This window comes from Mixophyes fleayi, chromosome 1 (genome assembly GCF_038048845.1).
Source record: "Mixophyes fleayi isolate aMixFle1 chromosome 1, aMixFle1.hap1, whole genome shotgun sequence".
Lineage (NCBI taxonomy): Eukaryota > Metazoa > Chordata > Amphibia > Anura > Limnodynastidae > Mixophyes > Mixophyes fleayi.
The window spans coordinates 362,990,884-363,017,464 of NC_134402.1; the positions used below are offsets into that span (position 1 = coordinate 362,990,884).

The 26,581-nt window shown below is 38.7% G+C and overlaps 2 protein-coding genes across 7 annotated transcripts in view; both read right to left on the bottom strand.

The window, feature by feature from the left end:
* FBXO21 (F-box protein 21) overlaps positions 1–4,187 on the bottom strand; it is a 31,587-nt gene extending 27,400 nt beyond the window's left edge. For both annotated transcript variants that reach the window (XM_075178517.1, XM_075178516.1), the window contains exon 1: positions 3,856–4,187. In XM_075178517.1, coding sequence (XP_075034618.1) covers positions 3,856–4,154 — 299 coding nt within the window. In that variant the 5' untranslated portion in view covers positions 4,155–4,187. The remainder of the gene's footprint in view (positions 1–3,855) is intronic.
* Positions 4,188–11,601: 7,414 nt separating this feature from the next.
* The window catches only part of NOS1 (nitric oxide synthase 1), a 136,186-nt gene continuing 121,206 nt past the window's right edge, over positions 11,602–26,581 (bottom strand). For 4 of the 5 annotated variants that reach the window (XM_075178521.1, XM_075178518.1, XM_075178520.1 and 1 more), the window contains exons 20-29: positions 25,492–25,570; positions 24,617–24,810; positions 22,879–23,048; positions 21,970–22,180; positions 20,047–20,134; positions 18,847–18,968; positions 18,103–18,251; positions 14,705–14,899; positions 13,893–14,011; positions 11,602–11,984 (exon numbers count right to left, since the gene is read on the bottom strand). In XM_075178521.1, coding sequence (XP_075034622.1) covers positions 11,969–11,984; positions 13,893–14,011; positions 14,705–14,899; positions 18,103–18,251; positions 18,847–18,968; positions 20,047–20,134; positions 21,970–22,180; positions 22,879–23,048; positions 24,617–24,810; positions 25,492–25,570 — 1,343 coding nt within the window. In that variant the 3' untranslated portion in view covers positions 11,602–11,968. Of the gene's footprint in view, positions 11,985–13,879; positions 14,012–14,704; positions 14,900–18,102; positions 18,252–18,846; positions 18,969–20,046; positions 20,135–21,969; positions 22,181–22,878; positions 23,049–24,616; positions 24,811–25,491; positions 25,571–26,581 lie in introns of all 5 variants that reach the window. The other variant, XM_075178523.1, reaches the window with a different exon arrangement.

Consider the following 26,581-nt stretch of genomic DNA (forward strand, 5'->3'; position numbering starts at 1 on the left):
TCTTCCAATACGCCGTATGCAGTGGAAAGTTAACAGGTAGTGAGTAGCACAATCCGCCGACTCGTTGAATAGTCTTAAAAAAAAGACTCTTCTACATTAGCGAAAGGAGACTAGGATGCATTGGAGCTAGTAATATTTGTCTTTTTAAGCATTGTGCTCCCTTTGTTGTGCATTCCATATAACAGGTATGCATGTGGACTAGCAACTCAAAATAGCGTCTATAGGAAGTGGGAGATAGAAGGATCTTGACAGACAACTGTGAATGAGATATTCCATGATGAATGTAAACTAGCTGCTGTGATGCACGTGACTTGGCACATGCAAAAACAAGATTTGGTTTCAATGAGATGTTTTAATAAACTTCACACCTTGGAGCCTGGACATTTCAGTAAGCACTCACAGTTTAGCTCACAGAGCATTTTGGATACATTAAACTGCCCTATTTTTGTACATCACTTTAGGTGGTCATGTTCACCATCTAAGTGTGTTTTATATGGAATACACATTTATACGCACATATAAACCATAGTTGCCAACTTTTATGATCTCCCCCCAAAAGATCCCAGAAACAAGATCCTGATGCCGAGTGCATGGGGGCGTAAAAAAGTGACACAAAAATAAAGACAGTTCCAATGACCCCTTACTTTCAAGGATGATTTAAGATACAAATGAGGCTCAAAAAAAACAATATTTTTGGAGGAAATGTTGTAAGTAAAAATATGTAATGTGAAAAATCAGGGGCAACTTTGACAGCTAAATTTAAAACGGCAATCTCTTTAAGAGAATTTATAGGAAACAGTATCTGCGGAGGGACAAACACGTTAGCAACAAAACTTTATACCAGTGAGTTACATTAAAATATATTAAAATAATGACATTTTATTATTGCCTTGTATAATTAAAGTATAACTCCACTTTCAAAAAAGCGCTTCCATTAAATACATATATGCCAAAACAAAATGGGACTGGTCTGCTTTAGTTTAGAAACAATATCCAACCAAAAAGTAATACTGTTTGGTTGATTTGGGTAACTGATACCGATATGCAGTCTTGGGACTGTCTAGCCAACTGTTACCACTCCAAACCCTCTGCAGAAACCCTGTAGTTGAAGAAGCAGATGCAAACAAGCTACAGGCAACTTGGTGATGGTAATTATGGTAGAAACTGTTAAGGTTTAAAGCTGCTATTGGAATCAAGTTTGCAATGGATCTGATTGCAGTTTATTGGCGGTATCACTGCATGCTACCCTTCCCCCACTAAAACTGCATCTTGAAAAAATATGATCTCAGAAAACTGTTACTGGGACTCCCAGTAAAAAAAAAAAAAAAAAAAAAAAGGTGATTTTGGTGGTCACAATAATAGAAAAAAAATACACACAGAAATTTCAGTGAGGAGCAACGCAGAGAGGAGTCCTTAAAAAGAAGACAGAAGAGAGGAAAAGAGATGAAAGAAGCCAATACAAAAGGTAAGTAAAAGAGATGGAGAAAAGCAAAGCAGAAAGACACAGTGTGATGAAAAAGAGGGGGGAGGGAGGCAAGGGGTGATGAATAAATGGAGGTGGGGGAGAGAGAGAAAAAGGCACAGTGTAATGAAGAAGAGGGGGGAGAGAGAAAAGACACAGGGTGATGAAGAAGGGGAGCACAGGGTGGTGAAGGAGAAGGGAGAGCAGCATGGCATAGAGTGATAAGGGGGAAGCATGGCAGAGTGTGAAGGGGGAGTAAAGGCATCATGGCAGAGTGTGAAGAGGGGTAAAACCAGCATGGCACAGTGTGATGAAGGGGGGCCAGGTAAAGGAGGAAAAGCAGCATGGAGGGCACGGTGTGATCATAAGGTGGCACAGTAATGTGTGTGTGATGACACAGGGGGCTTTTGGCAATGTAGTGCATGTGAGGTAGGTGGAGGCTAATTAATGGGTGCCATTTTGTTTGTGGGGCGATGGAGGGACAATGTAATAGTGAGGACTATTAATTTAAGATGGGGTGGTTTGGGGTCTATTAATTGAACGTGGAGGTGAGTTTGAGGAGAATGAGGTCTCTTTACTAAATGTGACTATGAATTATTTTATGGCAGTGATGGTTGCAGGAAATAGGCATATTTATGAAATGTAAATACTATTAATTTATTGCTGGGGCTGGAGGAAGGCCTAATTAGTAATCGTGGGTGCTATTGATTTAACGCCGGGGCTGGTTGGAATTTTCTAAACGTAGCCATTTTTTTCCAAATAGGACCCCCAACATTCCAGGACCCAGACAAGCCGCAACTAAAGAAACTGGCAGCCATAGGTGGTGAACATGACAAGAACAGGTAGGAGAGTGCAGGAGAGCCTGCAAAATGTTGTGATTCTAGTGGGACAATCCCAATTTTTGGTAACTGTTCACTGTTCTGCCCAATGTAACGTGCAGGCCAAGACTGTGAACTCTTTCTGTACACACTGCATTCTTTATATACTACACTGTGGTGCTACATGTCCTGAAAGTCAGGAGTGCTGGGACATATGTCACGCTCCGGTGAGCGAGCTCTGCACCCTTGTGACAATGGTGTACACAAAAATGCAGGTTTTTTTCTGTAGGAGGGTGGTCTAGTACTTTTCACGTGCTAGGCACGCCCTAATGATGCATATTCTAAAATGAATGCTGAAAATGGGTTGGAACAGGAGGATCAATAAGAGACAGCAAATTCTATGCTTATGGCTTTTTATTGATCTGCAGTCACACCCCTATAGGCTATACGTGCAGCACTAGCTTTGCCAATGCTATACTACAGAAAGTAAAGAGCCCTGTGAAAAACTATTAAAGTTATAACTGAACATACCGTTAAATTTATATTTAAATATAAAAATTATATGTACCTTATAATTTACAGTAAAGTAGTTAAAAGAAAAAAATATAATTAAATGCAAACATAAGCACTGAAGCAAGTTCCCAGATTTAGGCTAATATTTTGTAACCCTGTGTGACAATAAGCAGGTGGTCTTCCAATCAGCAGTGAGCTACTGCTCACAGCCCCTGCATCGGATCTCTGCTACTAGGAAAAGTATCAAGCAGCACTGTGATTAATTATTACAGTTTCGTTAGTTACATGAGAGTGCCAGGACACTGCTAAATTCAGAAAATTAGGGGAGATCCAGAGTAGTGACAACCGCCAAAGCACTAGTATTGGGAAGGGAGTGAAACTGTCAAAAACCATATTTAAAATGAAAAATCTCTTACTGCCAACACTGTAATCTGACTGATCGAGCTACATGCAATCATACCTATAAAGGACAAGCAGCTTATTTCTAACTAAATAAAGAAAAAAAAGAAAAATAAATAAATATTTTTCTTTTTTTTTTAGTCTACGGGCTTCAACTGTTGGGTCACCGATGCTTCTTTAACTAGAGAAGTTATAATGTTTCCCAAAAAGCATCCCAAAACATCCCCCCCCCCCCCCCCCCATTTCATCTTCCCAGGAGAGGCTACCAATTTATGTATGTCTAGCTTTGACAACTCCAAAACAGTGTAGCACTCGGCTTCTCCTCCTGAAAATGACAGCCAATGGCTCCCTCAGAAAATGAACATGCAGTGAGTGAATGCAACTAAATGGGGCATGTCGTGTCCAAAAGACATTCCCGAGACTCCCAACTGCAAGTAGATATGAGGTCCATCCCCATAACACTTACATCCTATACAAAGCATTATACACCAGTGGGTAACCAGCAATTGTTGTGCCTGTGGCCCGGTGGGGATAACAGAGAACACTCCAGTCCACAGACCCCCTTACAATCACTTGCAGAACAAACATGAGTAACTAAGATATCATTATATCAAGTATCACCACTGAGCTGGCACTGACCTCTCATACTGACCTATCACTCACCGGGCAAACAGCTGTTTCCGCCACACTTTGCCCCGGCCCGCACACACGTCCCTCAGCCGCCGGCACGTACAGGTGACACTGGCGATGTCCTTGTGCTCCAGATCCCCAGAGCAGAGGATGAGCTCCAGCAGCTCCCCGGGCAGCCCCACCAGTAGCGGGCACAGCTCCCCGGGCAGCCCCACCAGTCCCGAGCACAGCTCCCCCTTGTCCCCATCCCCCGGGGAACCGCTCCCCGTCCTGCCGGGGGGCCCAGCATCCGCGCTGTTCTCTCTCCCATCACTAAACAAGGAGGCGGCCATGTTTTGTTTACATGGGTGACATATTAAATGAGGGCCAGCGGTCGCACGATCATGACGTGCGCAGTGTCTCGCACAGCCTCAGACGAGTAGGTGCAATGATGCAATCACTAAGTGCTATCATCTGCAGCTCCATGCAAAGTCATGGAGCTGAGGAGCAGCTTAGACATCGATGTTATTGAAATTATAAATGCAGTCTGAAACACGAATAGCAAAGTTACCAAATGTCACTTCATTTCAAGGGACAGAGTTCTTGTGAATGTTTCTAATGTTCAGTTTTAACCAAAATGTATACTAGAATCCTTGGTATTTTGTATGTGTTATGTAGATTATCAGGGCCTGATTCATTAAGGAAAGTAAATTTACTCATGGACAAACCATGTTACAATGCAAGAGGTACAAAGTAGTTTATTATTTTATATGTAAGGAAAATATTGGCTGTTTTTTTTTTTCAGGTAGCACTCAAATACTTGATAGCTTAATTTTTAACCTGAAATGTCTAGTTGACCTAGGACATGCCCTACCCCAACTATAAATCTGTCCCCACATTTTAAACTGACCTCTCCCTCCAATGCAACATGGTTTTTCCAAGGTGCAAATTTACTCCTTTTTATTGCTGTACTTTCGTTAAAGGAATCGGGCCTTCTGTGTTCATCCAAACAGCTTTATATCTTAAGATGTATTGGAGAAGAGTATTAAAACACAACAATAAATAACTATAACCAGGTTTATATCATGATGTGTACTGTAGTGTACCGAGGTCTCTATGTAAAGCACCACTTGCAAACTATTTTGATGGACCTACTCATTAGTATATTGAACCTGCAGAGGTCTTGTGCTTTTAAACCTCAAACATCTCTCCACACCAGCAGGAGAATTAACACTTTATAAAGCACTGGTCGGTGAGTATTTCACATAGCTGTAGTCTCAGATACTTTGTCCTTGTGGATCTGCTATTTGGGGGTAGGCGTTCTACAGTGCAATTTTATTTCCAGGTGGTGTTCTTTTTTTAAGTATGGCCTTCAGACTGGGCTAATAAAGCCCAGTAAATAAGAATTTATACTGAGAGTGGCATCCAATATACAGGCAGGTTGTCAATTACAAAAAATTTCCTGGACATATTTTCAAAACTTGACTGTTCTTTGATATTATGGACTTTCCACATCTATGTTTACCAGCGGCTGGGTGGCAGGGAGGCATCTGCCCCCCGGGCCAGTCCACCTTAGTCACTATGCTACCTGCATTTTTTTCCTTTATCAGCCCCTGTGCTAAAAATTTTCAGCCAACTCTGATGTTTACTGTGTGCAAGTGCACACTCATCACCCACAGATAACAGAGAAATGATAGCATAATTTGAATGTGATCTTGCAAGAGAGCATGTATTAACAATATGTTTTCTAACCTTCTCATGAAAATTTTGAACTGTCTGAGGATGGATCAGATAAGATGTGATGCCACCTGCAGGTCCCTGAAGATTTTTAAAGTAACTGAAGTATACAGTTGTGTGCCTTACAGGAATGTTATTTTTTATTCTTTTTTAACTCAGTGGAATTTTAGAGGGGTCTAACTACACCTGGCATAGCCTCAAGTCACTTAGATTTAGATCCAAGAGAGAAAGGGGTGGTATCTGGGCTGCCTGCCATTGTAAAATATATCTATGGCCTATTTAGAGTATTTTATGTACCTTTATACAGCTATACTTAACTAAATTACTTTGGCCCCTGTGATATGAATCTGTACAGCTGTGAACACACTCCGCTGCAATGTACCTTCATGGATTGTTCCTCGTGATGTTCAGGTACATAGTGCCCGGAAACGAGCACTGCTGGACATCCGCTAGATGTCTGCGGCTGATTGCGTGATTTGAATTACCCTCTTAAGTCTTCTTAAGGGTCATATTAGCAAACCCTCATCAGAGTCTATATGTTTTATTTACGCATAGTTGTATGAAGATAGAGTTAGCCTTTACCATATAGGTGCTCTGAAAAGGTATGGCTGCCATATTAAAGCAGCAATCCCATGAGGTGTTTTTTGTTAACATAAATCACTGTGGCAGACTATAAGAAGAATATTGATATTTACAATTTCTCCTTGATATGTTAATAATGATTTATATAATTCTACATAATTTCATGGACTACCATGTCAACTGCAATCACATGGCAGAAGATGTTGTGAGCAGAGAGACTTTGGAACACACCTCTGATCTCTATATGCACTGCAACATCCCTCACCTCCTTCTCCCGCTGCAGCCACATGACATGTTGAGAACTATGTGACCCATTGTCTGTGTCTGGTAGCCATACCTGTTTTCTGTCCAGGGAGAATTTGAAAGAAAATAATGATTTGTAGGGGGATAGCTAAGAAAAATAATGTTTGCTAAGTAAAATAACCTACTATTTAAAGAAAAACAAAGCTATGTGGGAATGTTGCTTTAAGCTAATGACACATGGATGATTTTTGCACTCATGTATTATAGCCTTCAGAACTCTTTGACTGGACAGAAATGTAGGCACGAAGACCACGTAAGCAGCATTCATAGAGAGAATCGGTTTGTAGAATGGAAAATGTGAAATTGTTTGGAAGGCAAAAGGCACAAATACATGTCTTTCACATTACCTTTTGGCACACTGTATTCATTTTCTAACTTTACTTTCATTTCATCTTGTTTTAAACATCATTTTCCTTGCTATTTTTTTCTACCTATGTAATAAATTTAAAATATTCAAACAAAAAGACGGACAGTGGCATCTGAGTTAAAGTTGTTTTATTTTTCATTTATTCAATCTTTTTAAACAAACATATGCAATGTTGACCCATATCACTGTTAGCTTGGGACTGTACACAACGGGTGCATGCTTAAACTACAGATAGTGGAAGTGTGAAGACTAAACTTGCTAGCGATGAGGAATGGCCATTTATACTCTAGTAACATTCCAGGATGTCCATGTTATTGGGAGATGTTGTGGTTCTCCAGCAGCATTAGGTTATCAGTTTATCATGCAGAGTGGTTGATAGGTTTATGTTTACTGTGGATGTTACAGGTTTCATGACCACCTCTTCTGCAGTGTGAGATTTCATAATTGTGACATTGTATATGCCTTTCTTAAAGTTGTACAATTCATTCTGGAAACAACCCCAATAAAATTAAATTACATTGACATTTATCTTTATTTTAACATTAGTAACCATCCATTTGATATAAATAAAATCACTTTTAAACAAGAGAAGTGTCACTTATGAGTTCAGATTTATTATATAATTTTAGTATAAGTGAACAAAAAGCTAATTGTATTTTTATTAAATGTTCCCTGTACCATTCAGAACTTCATGGTTCCTATTTTGCTATCACCATTTTGAAGACCAATAGAGCACCGCTCCCTTTCAGCTACTTACCAACTTACACCCTATGTTATAAATCAGGGAGGAGGGTGTACAATCTTGCTTTCAGCCTGAATTTGGGCATATAGGCTACATAAACTGAGGCTTAGGTTGGGGAAAATGATGTGCTGAGGCACACATACCCTACCAGCACATAACAATATGTAATCCCTTTCAATTACTGGTAGAATACATTTATTTATTTTAAACAGATGGCAAGTGGCAGGGCATTGGTTGGTAGATCCTTGCTGTGATAGCTGGGGAAGTATATATAAGCAATAGGGTTTTGCGAGTGGGAAGAATTAAACCCAAACCTGCTTGTCTAGTCCAGCACACATCACAAGTTACTGAATTACAGTGACATTGGCTTTTCTGCAGTAGCACATATGGCATATAAACATTTTTTGTTCTTATATCAATATACAGATATATGCAAGATAGTCACCCACGTTGACAGATAACATCATGGCAGCTTCCAGTAAGCCAAAGTTAAAGTTGTCAAACTGATGTAAGTCAGAATAAACTACCCATTTGTCACTTTTGCATGTGGTATAGAAACCACTTTCACAGAGTTCTCTGTAGGTTCTTTCTAGGGGTTAGTTCCAAATTAAACTTTTCCTGAAAATTAATAGCATACAAGAACTCAGCTCCTACCCCTTTCTCTTATACCACTGATAAATCTTTTCTTCCGATCACCCAGAATTTTTAAAGAAATCACCTTATATTACATATTCTATTAAATCAATACAAACAACAAAAATCTGAATAGTAATGTGCATTTAAACATCAGGGATACTAAATAAAATACCTTTGGTGTAAATATGTGACAAAACTGCAAGCACATTTTCACCAGAAAAGTCTATTTGGCTAAGGATGCCTAGGAGTATATTTACTAAACTGCGGGTTTGAAAAAGTGGAGATGTTGCTTATAGTAACCAATCAAATTCTAGCTATCATTATGAAAAATGTTCTAATTAATAGCTAGATAGAACCTAGAATCTAGATAGCTAGAATCTGATTGGATGTTTAGTAAATATACCCCTTAGTGTTTAAATTACTTTTAATATCTAACATAAAATGAATCATTTTGTTCCTTTTCATAAATTAATAATTATAAGTTTGTTCCATATTTGCACAAAGGGTACTTTAAATATATGTACTGAATCACAGTGCATGTAAACAATGTTACTTTGTACAAGAGCATTATTGTCTTATCTTGACTTGGTCCTGTTACAGGCACATGTAAGAAGCAGCCATTTTGTGAGCTGACCCAATATTCAGGGCATCAAATCACTAGGAACATCACTAGTATTATCACTGAGGCACAAAGTTGCTCATAGTGAATTGATAGGCTGAACATGCAGCCGACAAAATGGCTGCCTCAACTGTGTGTGTCTAGATGATGTATAATATTTTTTGAGGGTTTTTAAGCAGTATCAGTTTACATACATCATTACATTCATTATTTGAAGCAGAGGTAACAAAATAATATGTGTGTTGGGAAAAATACACAATGACCCAGTGGTGATGTACACTATTGTTGCCTTATTTTTCATGCAAATAACTATTTGAGTGGACTACACAGTTTTCAAGTTAAAGAGATTTGTTTTCAGGTGTTGGCAAGCAATACAGCATATTACATATATATATATCACCCTATAAACAAACACATTTTTTTAAAAAATACAACATCGTTTTGTTATATGCAAAACAAAAATACTGTATTTTAAAGACTACACAAATTGTTATGGAAATTTAAACGGAAATCATACAAGAAAATATAAATGGAAAATAGATCAATCTAAATTATAGGGGTCTATTTCTTAAATATAGGGCTATTTATTAAAGGGTGAAAAGTTTTGGTGGCAATAAGACTTTGTTCTATACATCAAGGTATCACAGATATTAACAAATAGACCCCATAATTTTACATTTTTAAATTGGTTTTTTTTGCAGGCTTTAAATCTTCCGCCACTTTATTAGAATAATTCCCTATGTTATGTATGCAGTATAATTCCTTGTTTATTAACCTGTATTTATAACTTTACCGCCAAATTACTGCAAGAGCACCTTTAATAAAAATCTACTAATGAATGGATCAATAAACCTAGAATACAATTGCTTTAGAAAACAGCTACTAATGACATTCACATATATATGTAAAGGATTCAAATTATCATAACTCAAGATAAACCTGTATCTTTAATGTTAAAGCTGTTCATGGTGGGAGTATTTTTCTTATAAACACCTGGGGCTAGATTTACTAAGCTGCGGGTTTGAAAAAGTGGGGATGTTGCCTATAGCAACCAATCAGATTCTAGCTTTCATTTATTTAGTACCTTCTACAAAATGACAGCTAGAATCTGATTGGTTGCTATAGGCAACATCCCCACTTTTTCAAACCCGCAGCTTAGTAAATCTAGCCCCTGCTGTTAAGCATACTAGGGACCTTCTTGGCACTTGAAATAGCTGGTAACTTGCACAGCAGGTGTAAATATAGTGTCTAAAATCCTAAATTCTGTTACAATATGAGACTGTACTATTTCAATGGAAAGGTCCAGGAGAAGTTCCGGATTCCTGAGACAGCAGGCAATTCTCACAAGGAGCACTTACCTGCCACAAGGTGTGCGGGGGAATGACGCGTGCCATGCCATTAGGTCCCACCCACCTCAGGAAAAACAGTGTCAGGATTCCTTCTAAGATATCTTTACATATTCAATCAAATTGGATTTTGCTTAGTGGCCCATTAACCATCATTTGCAATTTTTGGTGGTGGCTTATATAGTTCCAAATCTCACTAATCAAAAAAACATGCTTTGAAAGGGGTATTTTAATGTTATTTTTGGGATACATGGTGGTCTTCAGTTGGCAGAGGTTTTGTTATTCAATATGCCATGCAAGTCACACACTATGCCCACTAGCTCTCTGTGATGGCAGTGTGCAGAACCTTAGTACATATACTGTATATTAACAGACACATTGACTAAAAAAGCAGGTGGTTTACCTTTTGCAAAAATAACAATGTCATACATTAAAAGCCACTACCATCCAAAATGTTAATGTCTTCAAACACTGTTAAACTCCAGTTCATTTTTGCTTCAGAAAAGGAAATACATATGTGTGTGTATATATATATATATATATATATATATATATATATATATTTATATTTATATATATATATATATATATATATATATAAAATTGTATTTGCTGTGCTCAAATCAGGTCAGGTTAATTAGTAAATAATGACATTTTACGTTTGGATGTGCACAGACCTGACTTTAGTCACAGTAGTTTTAGTGAAATACTAGTAGGCTTCATTTTATTTGCTGTCCAAAAAAACTGTATGAAGAAACATTGGCTCTGACCAAGGAGCACTATAAGCATCTTTATATAACATACATTAAGTTTTCTGAAGCAAAGATGGGATCTCTGGAAATGCAGTCTAAGACTACATCATATTAAATATGTTTAAAGTTCCTTTTATGTTTGTGGTAATTCAATGCAATATGTACATCTTCATCACTATTACATTTGCAAAGCCACAAGGTCACATGACCTGAAATTGACAGGACTGCAAAGAGGTGCAGCATGAACCTCCAGCGGAACCTCCAGCGTGCGCACCGATTCTCAGGACTTAGGTACAGTATTTGTCTGCCTTGTCATTGTTGCAGTGTTTTATGAGGGTACAAAATTAGTTTATATAGTATGATATAAATGTAGTAATGAATGAATAAGACAAAGCAATGCAGATTGAAGACCAATATCATTCTGGCTTCTTGCATAAAAAGGTAACACACACTGTAATTCTTAGATCACATGTACTAAATGGACATATTTCAGTTTGAATAATGAAAAGCAAGGCCTGAGGACAATGACAATTTTCATGCACCAGTGGTGGTTGTTTTTTTGTTTTTTGTTTTTTTTTTCTTTGGGGGGGGGGGGGGGGGTGGTTTGCATTTCATTTCTTGTTTCAAGAAGCAGCTGCTGAATCTCAAGCAAAACCACAATAGTGGATTTCTATCCAAAACAACGGAGATCCCATCGTTACAAATGAAAAGATATCATATATACGTCTCTCTTACATACTTTTATATATGTTTATGTGCAAAGGACAAAGACAGCACAGGACAGCAGGCAGATCGGTGCTCATAGTCCCATAGGGGAAAAAAATAGATTAACGTTTGCCTCTGATGTAACAAAATCCGTCTTGTAAGGGAGGCTTTATATGAGAAAGATAAAGCGAGTTAGTATATGTAAATCTCCACGTGGCCATATAGGTGCAGAGGTGTTGGCTGAGTGTCATACATGCAGTACACACAGTTTATGTATGTCTCCACAAACAGTGTACATGCAAGTGGGATATGCCATGTGCATGACATGTGGGCTGCCACATGACCAGTTTGCCATCCATGGACAATGAAACATTCCAGTTATGCGCAGAAAACCCTAAAAGAGACAAAAAAAAGAAGCACATTAGCTGCTTTAAAAATAAACTTTGAAATGGATATTACATTTGGACAAACTAATTAAATTTATATTGTTTCGTGGACTGAAAAAATTAAATGAAACATCAATTTCTTTAAAATAAATGGTAATTTAACAAGCAAAATACTATAAATTCTTTTAAAAAAGATATCACGTTACTTAGAATGAGCAAATGCCTCTAGTCCTATCTGTAACTATTGTGGGCCTATCTGTGCCAATTTATACTCTAATCTCTTTACTTTCCCCTTTGGCCACTAGGTGGTCATTCAGAGAAATCAACTTACTCCCAAAATTAGGGCATTGCCTATTTTACAGCTGTCGATACAGAGCATGGTAGGGTGCAAGCTCTCTTGCTTTGTCACCGTGACATATGCTGGTAATGAGTCACTGTATTGGTTACAGTTGTTCGTAGAGGACACAAGTTTTTAAATGTTTAGGAAACTTCAGATTTCATGTTATACTAAGGAATGAAATAGATATATGTGTAATCCTGTTGCCTGGGAGACCTGTATGTTCTGTATCCCTAAGCTGCTTCTCTCCTAGAGAACTGTAGGGCTGTGAGCACCACCACAAGGGGGTCACAGGAAGTGCGGGATAATGAAGGATAGTGCAGACTAGTGCTTTGAAGCAACTAAATGTGAAAAGATTGTCTTAATTTATCTACTATCTTCTGACATTTCAGTGGGCAACCTGTTCACACACAGCAGGCAGCCATCAGTTATCCTTCATGGTCTCTTTGTATCCCCTTCTCCTCACTAAACAAATATGTATAGAAAGTAATGTACTACCTAGAAGGGGGAGTGGTGTAGATAGCGGTGGGTCTGGAAAGATAACGAGAACAATGGTGGCGGTTCATATTGGCCATGTGACTCTAGCAGATACAGAATATCATCAAAGTCTTATTTTGTGAAAAAAATAAAAAATATATATATAGAAATATATATTTTATAGCTCCAATATATAAATCATATGGTAAATCTTTAACAATGAGATGGTAGCCATTACATCCTAAGAGACACGGTGGATGTTAGGAAACTTAGCTTGATATGCTGCACGACTCCTTGTATCACACTGTACCATATGAATCACCATAGTACATGTTTTACTATCTGCTTCTCCAGCAAAAGAGCACTAAGCAGAGCTCAGTAAATTAATCCATAATAGACTAAGCTCCAAAAGGTTTAATTTTCTCATTTCAGGACACCTAGGGCTACATTTTCTAAGCTGCGGGTTTGAAAAAGTGGGGATGTTGCCTTTAGCAACCAATCAGATTCTAGCTTTAATTTATTTAGTACCTTCTACAATGATAGCTAGAATCTGATTGGTTGCTACAGGCATCATCCCCACTTTTTCAAACCCGCAGCTTAGTAAATCTAGCCCCTAATCTTACCTCACAAGAGACCATGGACGACCAGAACTTTGGCTAGAGCCCTAGACATCCAACCCTTCTAAACATGGGCAACACTACTGTTGACTTTTCACTGTGGAGGTAATCATTCCCTTTACAGACCATCTTGCAGGTTTTTCACTAAAGAAAATGACTGCAAATAGGGGACAACTATGTAAACTTCACCTTATGAGGCTCAATTTAAAGTGTGAATAAGAGGCAGGTAAGTAAAAGCTTAGCCTGAAACTAACCACTGGCAGAATTAAGGGACTTAAAAATAAATATAAATAAATGATGATGATGACCTACCACTACTTATGATACAGATGTTATGTAATTAACAAACATATCTGAAATACAATTGAGGTTGAATCGTTATTGCGGCTCAATCGGATGCGTCGGCAGCGGCCGGATTGCGCCATTATTCTAAAAGAAATGTACTTTATCTGTAAGAGTAATTTGTGTGTACCATTTAAACTCACTCGTCTGAGTCCTTTTTGCTTTCTTCAATAAAAGCAATAGATTCAGATCTGAGACGATTTGTGACTTCATAAGTTCGCAGTGTAACTCCAAAAATATCTTCATGGTACCTATTGTCATCCTGAAATAAAAGGCAATTCATTAATTCATTTCATATCTGCAGCTTAAATGTACATGTTTTGTCAGTTATAGCCTTGGCCATGTTTACTATCTCCACCTGCTGAAATATAATGATTTGAAACCAACTACCATTGAATGTATATAAAAGTAACTAATTAAAAAAACACTACAATATTATAAACAGAACAGATACGTCAAAGAGCCAATATTATAATTATAATACTAATAATAATAATACATTGTGATCTGCTGGGTACTTCGATAGTTCTCCTGCTTAGTGGGGCACCCTGCCCACCGACGAGTGATATTCACCTTAAAAAGACAGCGGGTATCGAAAAAAGTATAGTATCAGCACATGAGCAAGGAAGGGCTTCCATAATGCATGTGCAGTGAAGGCTTCCCTGTGTATATGCATTGAAAGGCTTACCCGGGGCATAGACAGTGACGGGCAGGGGGCGCTGGAGAGTCCAGTACTAGCCATGAATGGCATTATACAGAAGTCTATTCTCCGTTTCTAACGTGAAAATTTGTGCAGGAAGATGTCTATATGGAGCATAGGAGCTGGAACAAGCCACAGTCAAAGTAGGAATTTTAAACATGGGCGCTAAATGTTAACTATCAATCCTATTGGCTGTGGACTGTACAAGTGTGATGTGGACATAGTGAACAATGCTATGTGTATATGTACACTTACCCTCAGTTTACTGAGGAAGGCTCCTGCCTCCTCAGTCGTCATGTTCCCACGTTGTTTCACAATCTGCTGGAGGCTCTTCAGAACATCACCGGCCATATTGACGTCACCACATATATATACATGACCTCCTTGCTCCTTCATAGCTCTGAACGTTACATCAGAGAGCTGTTCACGCAGTACATCCTGCACATATTTCTGCAATTCAATATAAACAATGTGTCACTCAAAGTGCTTTGCACTGCAACAAGAACTGTAAATTAACAAAAGGTTGTTTTTTTTTTTTATTAGAATACATATTAAAGAATAATATACCTATATATTTCTGAGTAAAATAACCTATACACTTATTCTGCACATTAACTGTTAACTGATGATCCCCCTATTCAGATGTGTTTTGCCGGCACATTTACATTTACAGTGTGCATTGGATGTGCACCAGTATGCCTAGATGTTCTACCCTGCGCACATCAAGGTGCATGTCTATTATGCTTCTGGAGACACATCATCAAGTTAGAAGTGTGTCAAGGGTTGTGGACAGGATGAATAATCTGTGCACACTTGACAAAAGTGTAAACATCACAACCTCCTACTACTTTATAGCCACCCCTTTCATTAAATGAAACATTTGCAGTTCCTTACATACTGTCCAGTTTATCCTCATTTGTTGCTTAAATTAATGAAAAGAATGAGGGACTATTGGGACTGCACTTTTGTGTATTTAAAGATTTGTTTTACAATAGGTCAAGTGTCCCTAGAAAAGCAATACATGGTTATCAATAGAACGCAGTTGTGCTGCTGACAGAGTAGGAAGTTCAAAGTACAAAGCACAACTTGTCTGCATGCCAGTGCGAAATCAGTTTTGGTCCTGCCGTGCACCTCGATTGTCACAAGTGCACCTAGATTTCTGCCAAGGTGCATGGGTTTGAGGAGTAGCCGCCATACGGGCAGAGCATGGCTGTACCTTACTAAGTATGGAGAAGGCGCACCAATGCAACCAAGTTTTGTGGAGCAGAAAGGAGATTAAATTTTGTGGAGCATGATTATAGAAAAGAGATTAAGGGGTATATTTACTAAAGTACGTGTTTTAAAAAGCGCAGATGATGCATACAGCAACCAATCAGATTCTAGCTATCATTTTGTAAAATGTACTAAATAAATGAGAACTAGAATATGATTGGTTGCTATAGGCAACATCTCCACTTTTTCAAACCCGCAGATTAGTAAACATACCCCTAAGGTTGATAAGGTGCCTTTCTGCTGTGCGAGAGTGCATGGCTATTTCCACTCCACAAAAGGGCTTGCATTCTGTACCAGCTCATACCTAAAGTAGATTATGTCTTGTCCTACCATGTAAAACTTTGGTGGAGAAACACATTTCCAGGTGCACTTCAAGCACAAAGCTTCAAACAAACATGTAAAATATAGCAAGCTATACATGGGGCTAAACCAAGCAGTATTTTAGGAGAAAAACAGAAAAAGTTTATTTAGTGAAATAGGTAGTACTAAAGTAGTAAGAGGTTGGACTTTAGGTGGTGCTAAAGTGGTAAGAGGTTGAACTTTAGGTGGTACTAAAGTGGTAAAAGGTTGGACTTTAGGTGGTACTAAAGTGGTAGGAGGTTGGACTTTAGGTGGTACTAAAGTGGTAGGAGGTTGGACTTTAGATGTGACTGATACACTTTGCACCGTGTATTTTTTCAGGTTGTCCACCCGCAAACCAAATCACACTTGCAGTTCTAGTTTTCATCATGGCTCCATCAGGAGCAAGTCCCATTCATCTATTACTGTTTTTCTTTATTACCTTATGGACTACATGAGGAAGATGACTGCCTTTGGTTTCAGGAATGGAAAGGTAAATTAGTTGATTTGGGGTATTTTTATTTTAATAAAAATATCTTACAAGCCTGTTTCTGGTTCCCTTTCCTACATATTCCAGTGGGCCATGGCTTGCAGAAGCTTCAGTATGCTGAAGCAGTCACCTCCTCCGAGGGTTTGCTGGAACTTGTAGTTCCACCTTAATATTTAACCTATTTTTTTTACTTGTAATTGTCATTTTGATACCCACCTGCTCAGTAGTGTCAAGGTGAGCCCCAATGCTATTCAGGACAAGAGTGCATGCTTTCTAGTAACAGGATCCTGTTTTTTGCAGGCCCCTGCCCCGAGAAGTTCCACCCCCATACTGAACGGACTGGGACTGGTTCCCTCTGTGACAGAAAGAACCCCATGCCACAGGTTTCCATGTTTTAGTGGGACCAGTCCAACCAGCCAAGCCTGGTGCTAGCTAACACTAAAGCAGGTGGTCCCAAAACTGAGTGTCCCCTGTTTTAGTGTGGACCAACCCAGGTTGACTAGTAATGGGACTGTTTAAGGAATTTGGGGGAGGGGGGCATTTTTCTTTTTTTCCAATATTTCTTTACCAGAGCTTCTCTCCCATTCACCTCAATAGACTTGCCAGTGTGTGCGCAACATGCATATGCCTTTGAAATAGATGGGAAAGGCTTCTATACTTTTAAAACAAAGCTCCATATTAAAATTGTTCAAAAACGCTGCAATATGCTTGATTTAGAAAAAAAACACTAGTTGCTATGTTAGAGTTTGGTCAATGAATTAACAATTTTTGTACAGCAATTTTGAGCAAATTATACTGCTGAATAAAATCAACCTTTACTAGTTTCCCCTCTAAGTCTTTGTATATCTCAACATCTGTATCCATCAATTTGCTTTATTCCATACAGAGGTACATTTCACACTACAAGCTTCCAAGCACTACTTTTAGAGGAGCCATGGGTAGGGGCGCCGAGAGGGGGAGGAAGACCAGGAACAAAGTACCGGGGGCCTGGACCGGTCTGAGGGCTCTGGCCTGCCAGTATAGTTGGAGGAGCCACCAACCCTATGTGATCACACCCCCTGAAGGGGCTATGCATGGGGCCCCAAGAAGAAGTACCTGAGCCCAAAATTCCTCTTGATGGCCTTGGCTTTGGCCTTCCACTATCAAACTGTCAGGCTGTGGCTTCCTTACACCATTCCCTCCTAACATCATGACACTGCAGCTCTGTCCTCAGTAATACAATCACACAATTTGACAGGTTTCTGTCTCTCTCAAGATCAACATACTCATCTCCTGAAATAATCTGTACTGTCGTGAACCTTCTGATGATCTCAATGAGGTGTTAGACCTGTGGACGAACTGATGGACAGAAGATGATGAATAGATACAGTAGGTGCTCTGAATCTAGTCAAACACACCAAAAAACCCATAGCCATTCAACATGAAGCTCAATTACTTTTAATTGGCCCAAACTCAACTAATACAGTTGTGATGAGCAAATATGTCCTTAAACAATTCTGGGTCTTTGCGGTCAGTTTAGTTCCAGCATAGATAAAGGCTATTCTTAAAGTACCTTTGGTTTAGTTGGCTCCCGGGAATATGCTGTGTACAGTTCTTTAAACACCCCTTTGTTCTTCACAAGCATGGCCTCCTCTTTGTAGATGTGATCAATTTTGGATTCCCGGCATCCAAAGACAAGGATCATTGGACAAGGTTTCAGTCCTAAAAAAATCAGTTAGTCAATCATGCTTTACTTAAATAAAAGTAATAAGTGTATCCTAAAACTCACAAAAGATCATGCCTATCAATACAATGATAGGAATACAAACTAGCACACTTTAATTGCAGGTGGAGTTAACCATATCATGGAAATGTACAGTACTATGGGGGAATTTAGGTGGAGGAATGGCAATTTTGCCTCAACTTGCCTTTAGAATTGTCCTTGTTTGTATTCTATATTTTATAATGCTATATCTCCATAACATTTAAATGTTATGTAGTCGTCATTTACTTTTTTTGTTCATTCTATCTAAAGAGAATAGATGCAGACTATAAAAAATCACAAGAGCACTGGGAAAAAGAGGAATAATTAAGGACATTTTTACATCCTAAAATAGTGCATACAATTATTGTTCCATCTATTTTAAAGACATGTTCATATCCCCACATTTTTATAGAATAGCCACTTATGTCTGACACTGTTACATATTTATGTAGGTAAGGAAATATTTATATATAATATAAATATAATAAACAACTATTAAGGGAAATCTGTAGCTCCCACTTTGTTTTATCCAGGAATAATGCAATATTTTACCTTTATGCTGCATGTCATAGAGACGTTGCTGCCAGAAGCTCCTGAAGGGGGCAATGCCAGTGCCAGGGCCAATCAGGATGCAGGGCACATGTGGATCTTGTGGCATATGGAAACTTGCAGCTCTGTTCAGAAGAAAGCAACAGACCTATGATGAAAACTCTATTAGCTGACTAGGATATGATTGCTTTGTTGTATATGGACTGAGCTATATTATGCATTTGTTGGTTTTATGAGATGGGCCTGGTACAAAACTCTTATTTGTATTTACTTTATTAAATAATTGCATGTATATATAGTAACATTAGATTGTACTGTACTTTATGTTCTATAGGCATTACACCCTAAATGTATAATGAAGTGAAAGGAATAAGGCCGGGTCATTCATTACTTGAGGATGAACTGTAGAACCGGGACTGAAAAATCTTGTGAACTATGTCACTGATGTTGGTTCTAGTTCAGTTCCCGTTCACTGAAGCCAAAGTGTATAGGGCAAGACTACAATACTAATCTTAAGGCTGGGATTGTTTAAAAGTTTAACTTTAAGGACTCTTTTTAAAGATTAGGCTGGGGAAATCTAATACATCATGGTGATGAATGGAAAGAAAATACACATAAAATTAGACTATATAATAACTGGAGTAGGCTAATATCATTATGTAATCCAAAATGGTCTCTCAGCTTATTGCTCATAACTCTGGATATTAGCTGTTATGGGTTAGTATTTCTGCTGCACCAATTTACCATCAGTCAGGTACTGGAGAGATGTGACGGGTTTGGTTAGTGTATTCTGCTAGTGAGAATTGATGGTTGTTGCCTACCCACCACAACTACAATGATAGAGCTCTATATAATATGGTAGTAATGTACATAAAGTATACTATTTTAGTAATACATATAGATCTATCACCTGTTTTTTGGCACAGAGCTGCCACAGGATATAAGTGCGAGGAGGGGAGGGCGCGATGCAACAGGCTGCATGATATTACCATGGACACATGCCCTTGGTAGGTTGATATCAGTATATATGTGTGTGTGTGTGTGTGTGTATTGTAGAAGACTTGGACTGCAAGCAACCCCTGGGACAAAGCCTGGTTAAAAATGATCTGTAAAGCATTGCATATTATGTGACAGCTACATAAATAAAGGTTATTAATAATAATAATAATAATAATAATAAAAATAATAACAACAAAAACACACCCTCTTACAAAACACGGAACGACTTCATCTGTCTGTATTCTGCTAAGCCAGGAGGAGGAGACACCATGATGTACGGGACCATCACCATCTGAAATAGACAGAGTATATCTATGTTCAGCAGTTATGTCAGAGTGTGTTTTATTTTATACTAGTATCTGGGCAATACTGAAATATTGGGTAGTTTATGTCGCACCAATAAAATATACGTTTCATTTATTTTATTCCCTAATTATTTCTGCAAACATACTAATACGGATTTAGAGTTTGTATCATTTTATAAGTTGCTGTTTCTCCTATTTCGGGAAAATAATTCTAACATAAGACCTGATCCCAGCATTACTGCAATAATTATATTTTCACTATCTTTCTTGGGCTAATTGAGTGTCTGCCATTCCAGGAATTCATTAAAGGAATTGTCCACTTAATTTTTGTAAATCCATATCTCAGAATGTATAACAGGATCATCTATAAATATTACTTTTCATTTTTATATTTACTGCCTTGAAAAACTAAACTTGTCAGCTTCTCTGCAGCTCTAAGGGTTAACTGTTTACCAAGGACTTCAACATTGTTGCAATAAAGTAAAAAAAATAAGAAGTGCTAATGTACATAGTTGATAGAGGAATAGAGGGAAACTAGGGGGTGGGAGCCAAGACTACTATTTTTAATAACTGAGATTCTACAGGTCACCTGAAAACTCCAGCTCTAGTGGCACATGAAGGTTTTTCACAGGGTACTTCCATCATTGCCTACAATACTAGGCAACAATATACATATATATACAGTTTTAGAAGTGTGGCGGTATACAGTGGTATGTCATAACGGCTCTTCTGAATTACTATACCGACACTCCTAAATAAATTTCCACTATATATATATATATATATATATATATATATACTTGCTTTAAAATACTATGTTACAATGTATTTCTATATGTGAATGTTTCATTGTAAACAATGTTACTATGGATCCTTCCACTAGGGGTCAGCACGTGGAGGTTCTTCATATTCCTGGCTCTTGACCAGACGACATAGAACATCAGGATGAGAACCACAGATTTCTCAAGTTGATTGCTGTCACCTTGAAGCACATGCCAGTGAGCTCAATGTGGAACTTCTAGAGCAGTGATGGGCAAACCAGTCCTCAAGGGCCATCACCAGTTCATGTTTTTAGGATTTCTTTAATCATGCACAGCTGAGTTAATCTATTTGGCTGGGGCAGTAATTATCCCACCTGTTTCTACAGACAGAAATCCTTTGGTTTGCCCATCACTGTTCTAGAGGCACCTGAACTGAAAGGGTAGTCGTTGGGCATGAGTGATAAGCATGATTTAAAGTTACACTGTCCTTTGGCACAGCCATTTAGCATGATGGCCTCTATCTATGGTGTGTGCACTTGCAGAGTTGTGGGGTGTTGAGGTTCCACAGCAACCTAATAGGGGCTCCAATTATTTTGTGAGGAGGGATTACTGGAGAGTTGTGAGACATGAGGAATTCCACTGGCCAGGTGGCTCAGTCTTCATCATTTTTTGTGCTGACCTCTGATGCCTATGTTCTCCCCTCGATGGGGGGAAATATACCCGGGCAGGTACTCATCGATGGTTTCTGCTGTTCTTTTCATTGGTGTTAAAAACTTTACAACATTTAATGAACTATTTAAGCTAATAATTTGGGAATTTCCCCTTTAATATGCAGATGTTAAACTATATTTAGTGAAATAAGTGAATTGAATTTGATAGTTTTACAATGAAGGCAGTAGGAGAAGTGTTGGTATTCCATTCCACCATATACCAGCCCATATCAACCACTTTTTTCATACATATTGTCAATGTTGTGTTGGTGGTTTATCTCCCTTTCAAGGTAACTGAACTTAATATAGAATATTATGTATATATATCTTTTAGAAGAAATGGAGGATTACCTCTTGTACGATAGGACACAACGGCAACAGTGAGGTGGACCTCATCAGGGTTCATATCAGGAGAGGAGCTGATGGAATAATAACGAGGCTGCAGAAGGGGTAGTTGTGTAAATAGCAGAGACGTTGGCATCTGAATTGAGGGGAACTCCTCTAGCACCTCAACAATAGTAGGGTTCTTGTACCACTTCCATTGTTCATATTCTTGTAAGCCCTAGGTAACCAAAGAAAACATAAGTTGTAACCATGCACAACATGATATGTCTGTTTATCTCATATCTAATTATAAATCTCACATGCAGGGGCAAATGCAGGATTTGTTGAGTGGGGTTTCCACATCATGCCACCAGTGGGTGTGACCAGCATGCATGGGGGCGTGGCTATAATTTTAGACAGTGCTTGGCTACTCTCCAACTCTTCTTATCCCCATAATATACATGGGCAATCCTGCATGGACTACTGTTAGGTGCATGCAGCTCTCCCTTTTCAAGCAGAGCCGTGTGAAATGGGGGCAGGGTCCAGCCACCTCAATTAAACAGAGTGCACCAGGCTTGGAGGGGGGTTTCCGGGCACTAAGAAACCCCCCCCCTCGGTTTGCCTATGACATCTACATATATATCTGTCTCCTGGACCTATCTTCTGTATATGTCATTTACATCTACTTGTCTTTATCTTATCGGTACAATTATATCTTCAAACAGACTACCTATATTATGTATAACGATGGCACAAGAATGAGCTCCTCAGATAATCCAGTACTATGTGCATGTCAATATATAGTAATGAATTAATAGTAGTGGCTGGTAAAATATTGTAGCTGTTCCGGGCTGTAGTTTATATTTGGATATCAACTTGTAATGTCGGGGTGTTTTTCTGCACATGCTCTGGTCATAGAGGACACTATCATGTCACCTTGCTCAAGATCTCCAGACGTTTTCTCTCTCTCTCATTGGTAGCAAGAAGTGCAATCTGCTGCATGAGGAGCGGGGTGGGCGGAGTTGTGATATCCAGGAAGTATTTGAAGGCATGGAACATAGTGCATGGAGGAATCCGTTCCTCTTCTGTCCAGTTACTGATTACACCTGTGCAGATCATACAACACAGCATAGCACTGACGCCCTGTATAACATTCGACTGAGCAGTGAACTTGACTTAAAGAAATGTTGCCGCTATTTGAATAAACCTAATAAAATAATTTATTTGATATCCATTTATTCAGTGGCAACATTTCACTTGCTTTAAAGGAAACTGATTGCATATATTTCTTGTCAAAGTAAAATATATAAAGTGGGGACACAAAGAAATACGTTCACAGCTATTGCCAACAACACGACAGAATGAATACATTTTTATGTATGAGATAATATGCAAATTCTAAGGATATGGCAATGTACAGGAAACTTCCAATACCATATAAAAAGCTTGGGATCTGGCATGGCCATGATCATTGTACGAATAATCTTTACTGTATAATATTCCTTATAATACAGATAATTTTCAGAAACACCAATGGAGATAATGGGCTTGATTCATTAAGGAAAGTAAGGCAAAAAAATGAGTAAGTTTTCTCCTGGACAAAACCATGTTACAATACAAGGGGTGCAAATTAGTTTATTATTTTGCATATAAGTTTAATACTGGCTGTTTTTTCATGTAGCACACAAATACTTGATAGCTTTATTTTTACACTGAAATTTAAAGTTGATCTGAGACAGTGTTGGCTAACCTGTGCCACTCCAGGTGTTGTGAAACTACAAGTCCCAGCATACCCTTCCAGCAATAAGCTGCTATATATTGGCAAAGCATGCTGGGACTTGTAGTTTCACAACACCTGGGGGTAAATGTATCAATATGCGGGTTCTTCAACACCCGCGTGTTCAGCCTCTTCCGCGATTAAATTTCAAGCGGCGCTGCATTGTAAACGGAAGTTAACCCTTTACAATGCAGCGCCGCTTGAAATTTAATCGCGGAAGAGGCTGAACACGCGGGTGTTGAAGAACCCGCATATTGATACATTTACCCCCTGGAGTGCCACAGGTTAGCCAACACTGATCTAGGACATGCCTTACCTCAACTATAAATCTGCCCCACATATTTTAAATTTACCTTCCCCTCCAATGCAAAATGGTTTTGCTATGGTACTCATTATTTTTTTACTCTTTACTTTCCTTAATGAATCAGGCAAAATATGTGTATTATAAGGAAATATTCAATGATATTAAATAATGTAACATAAAACAGAAATCCCATCTCATCCATTAATAAACAACATATACCTATCACAAATTAATTTAGCTAACAGTGCCTATTTCATATTTGAATGTTATAATCGTGTGGCCTTCACCAAGATTTATAAAATGTAATATTTATGCAACTATTTAGTGAATTATGTCAGTTCCTCCAATAAACAATCTGTTTTGTTTATGGGAGGACAAAGAATAAATTACTGTAGTTCATTACAAATGATCACCACTGTGGCAAACCATTTATTTTTCATTAAATTATGTTACGCTAAGGATGTTTGAATGAATTATTCCAGAAAAACCCGGTCAGGCGATCAGTGCACAGTATCAAAATGATCAAGAAAAATATTTCTCGAGATATATTTTTAAAAAAATCTCAAGTTCCATGTAGATTATATTTGTCATACCTAAGGCAGTATTTCTCTCCTCCAAAATCTCCACCCTCACCAGCTGATTGACTGGGGATGCGTCTTCCAGTCTTTCAATCAAGGCATTGACAAGATCGTCATGGTTGCCGGGAAACACTCCTAGGTGGTCTCCTGGTTTGTACCTTAGCTCTTTGTGTCCATTGGTGTGAAGACGAAGCAATATAGTGGATCGGCTATAGAGAGAAGAATATTTTTTTCAATAAAAGCTTCAGTGATTTTGCCCGTTGAAATATTGCTATGGGGCGTTGTACTTATTCCGCTTATTACTCTGATAAACTACAACTTAACATTCCTTGCTATTAAGAAATCGTCAGCAATTAAGAGTTCTGAAACTTATTTGGAGTAGAGAAAAGACAGGAAATGGACAGACAACTTTAGACACTTTAGCTGCAGCTAAACTATTTGCTGACTTATGTATTAACCATTACGAGCCTCATGTAGAGTTGGACACAAGTCCAATTGCGTAGGCTTAATACGCACAGTCCCACAAAAAGACTTAGTTTTGTAGCTGTATGCAGAGTCAGTGTATGACTCTACACTGACAGAGGTGTATTGGGGGAGGTAAGGGGCGTGCAATCATAGGCAAAGTACAATAAGGGCTTGTTCATGTAAATGTGACCAAGGTAGACCTGGATGCAGACACAGATACACTTGTCAGGAAATGTACCTGTTGTGGGTACTCTACCCCTGGTGTAAGCTGTAAGGACGACGATCAGCTGAGATGCGTCAGACTTAGCATATTATGTAGAATGTGCATATTTTTTGGGACACAATTTACTCCTGCATTTTGCATCCAATTTTACATGAGGCCCTATGTGGAGGTGTATAAATAAGGAATAACTCAAATACTATACCTGGATTTAGTACTTTGAAGGTTCTGTCGACACAACAGTCGGGCACCATACACTTTCTTTCTGTGAATACTGTAGAGAGCTTTTAAAACAGTTGTTAGGGACAAATTAATAAAAATCACAATGTTTACACATAACAGCAACAAGTCCTATTTCTAGTTCTGCATGTACAGTATATGGACAAAAGTATTCGGACGCGACCATTACACCAACAGGGGCTGCAATGACATTCTATTCAAATACATATACTTTAGTATGGAGTTGGTCCCCCTTCTGCAGATATAACAGCTTCCACTCTTCTTGGAAGACTTTCCACAAGATGTTGGAGTGTTTCCGTGGGAATTTGTGCCCATTCATTCTGTAGACCATTTATGAGGTCAGGCACTGATGTTGGACGAGGAGGCCAGGCCGGAATCTCCATTCCAGTTCATCTCAAAGGTGTTTGATAGGATTGAGATCAGGGCTCTGTGCGGGCCAGTCACGTTCTTCCACACCGAACTCTTTAAACCATGTCTTTGTAGTCCTTTCTTTGTGCACTGGAGCACATTCATGTTGGAATAGAAAAGGGCCTTCCCCAAACTGTTGCCACAAAGTTGGAGGCATAGCATTGTCCAAAATGTCTTGGTATGCTGAAGCATTAAGATTGCCCCTCACTGGAGATAAGGGGTCTAGCCCAAACCCTGAAAAAAAGCCCCATACCATTATCCCTCCTCCACCAAACTTCACAGTTGGCATAATGTAGTCAGGTAGGTAATGTTTTCCCAGCATCCACCATCCAATACTTGGCATTGGTCTTGGTGACGTAAGGCGTGCATGCAGCTGCTCAGCCATGGAAACCCATTCCATTAAGCTCCCGCTGCACAATTTTTGTGCTTACATTAATGCCATTGGAAGTTTGGAACTCTTCAGCTATGGAATCATCAGAGCATTGGCGACTTTTACGCACCATGCGCCTTAGCAGTTGTTGAGCCCACTCTGATTTTACGTGGTCTTCCGCTTTGAGGCTGAATTGCTATAGTTCCTAAACGCTTCCACTCTCTAATAATATCACTTACGTTGACCGTGGAATATCCAGCAGGGATGAAATTTCACG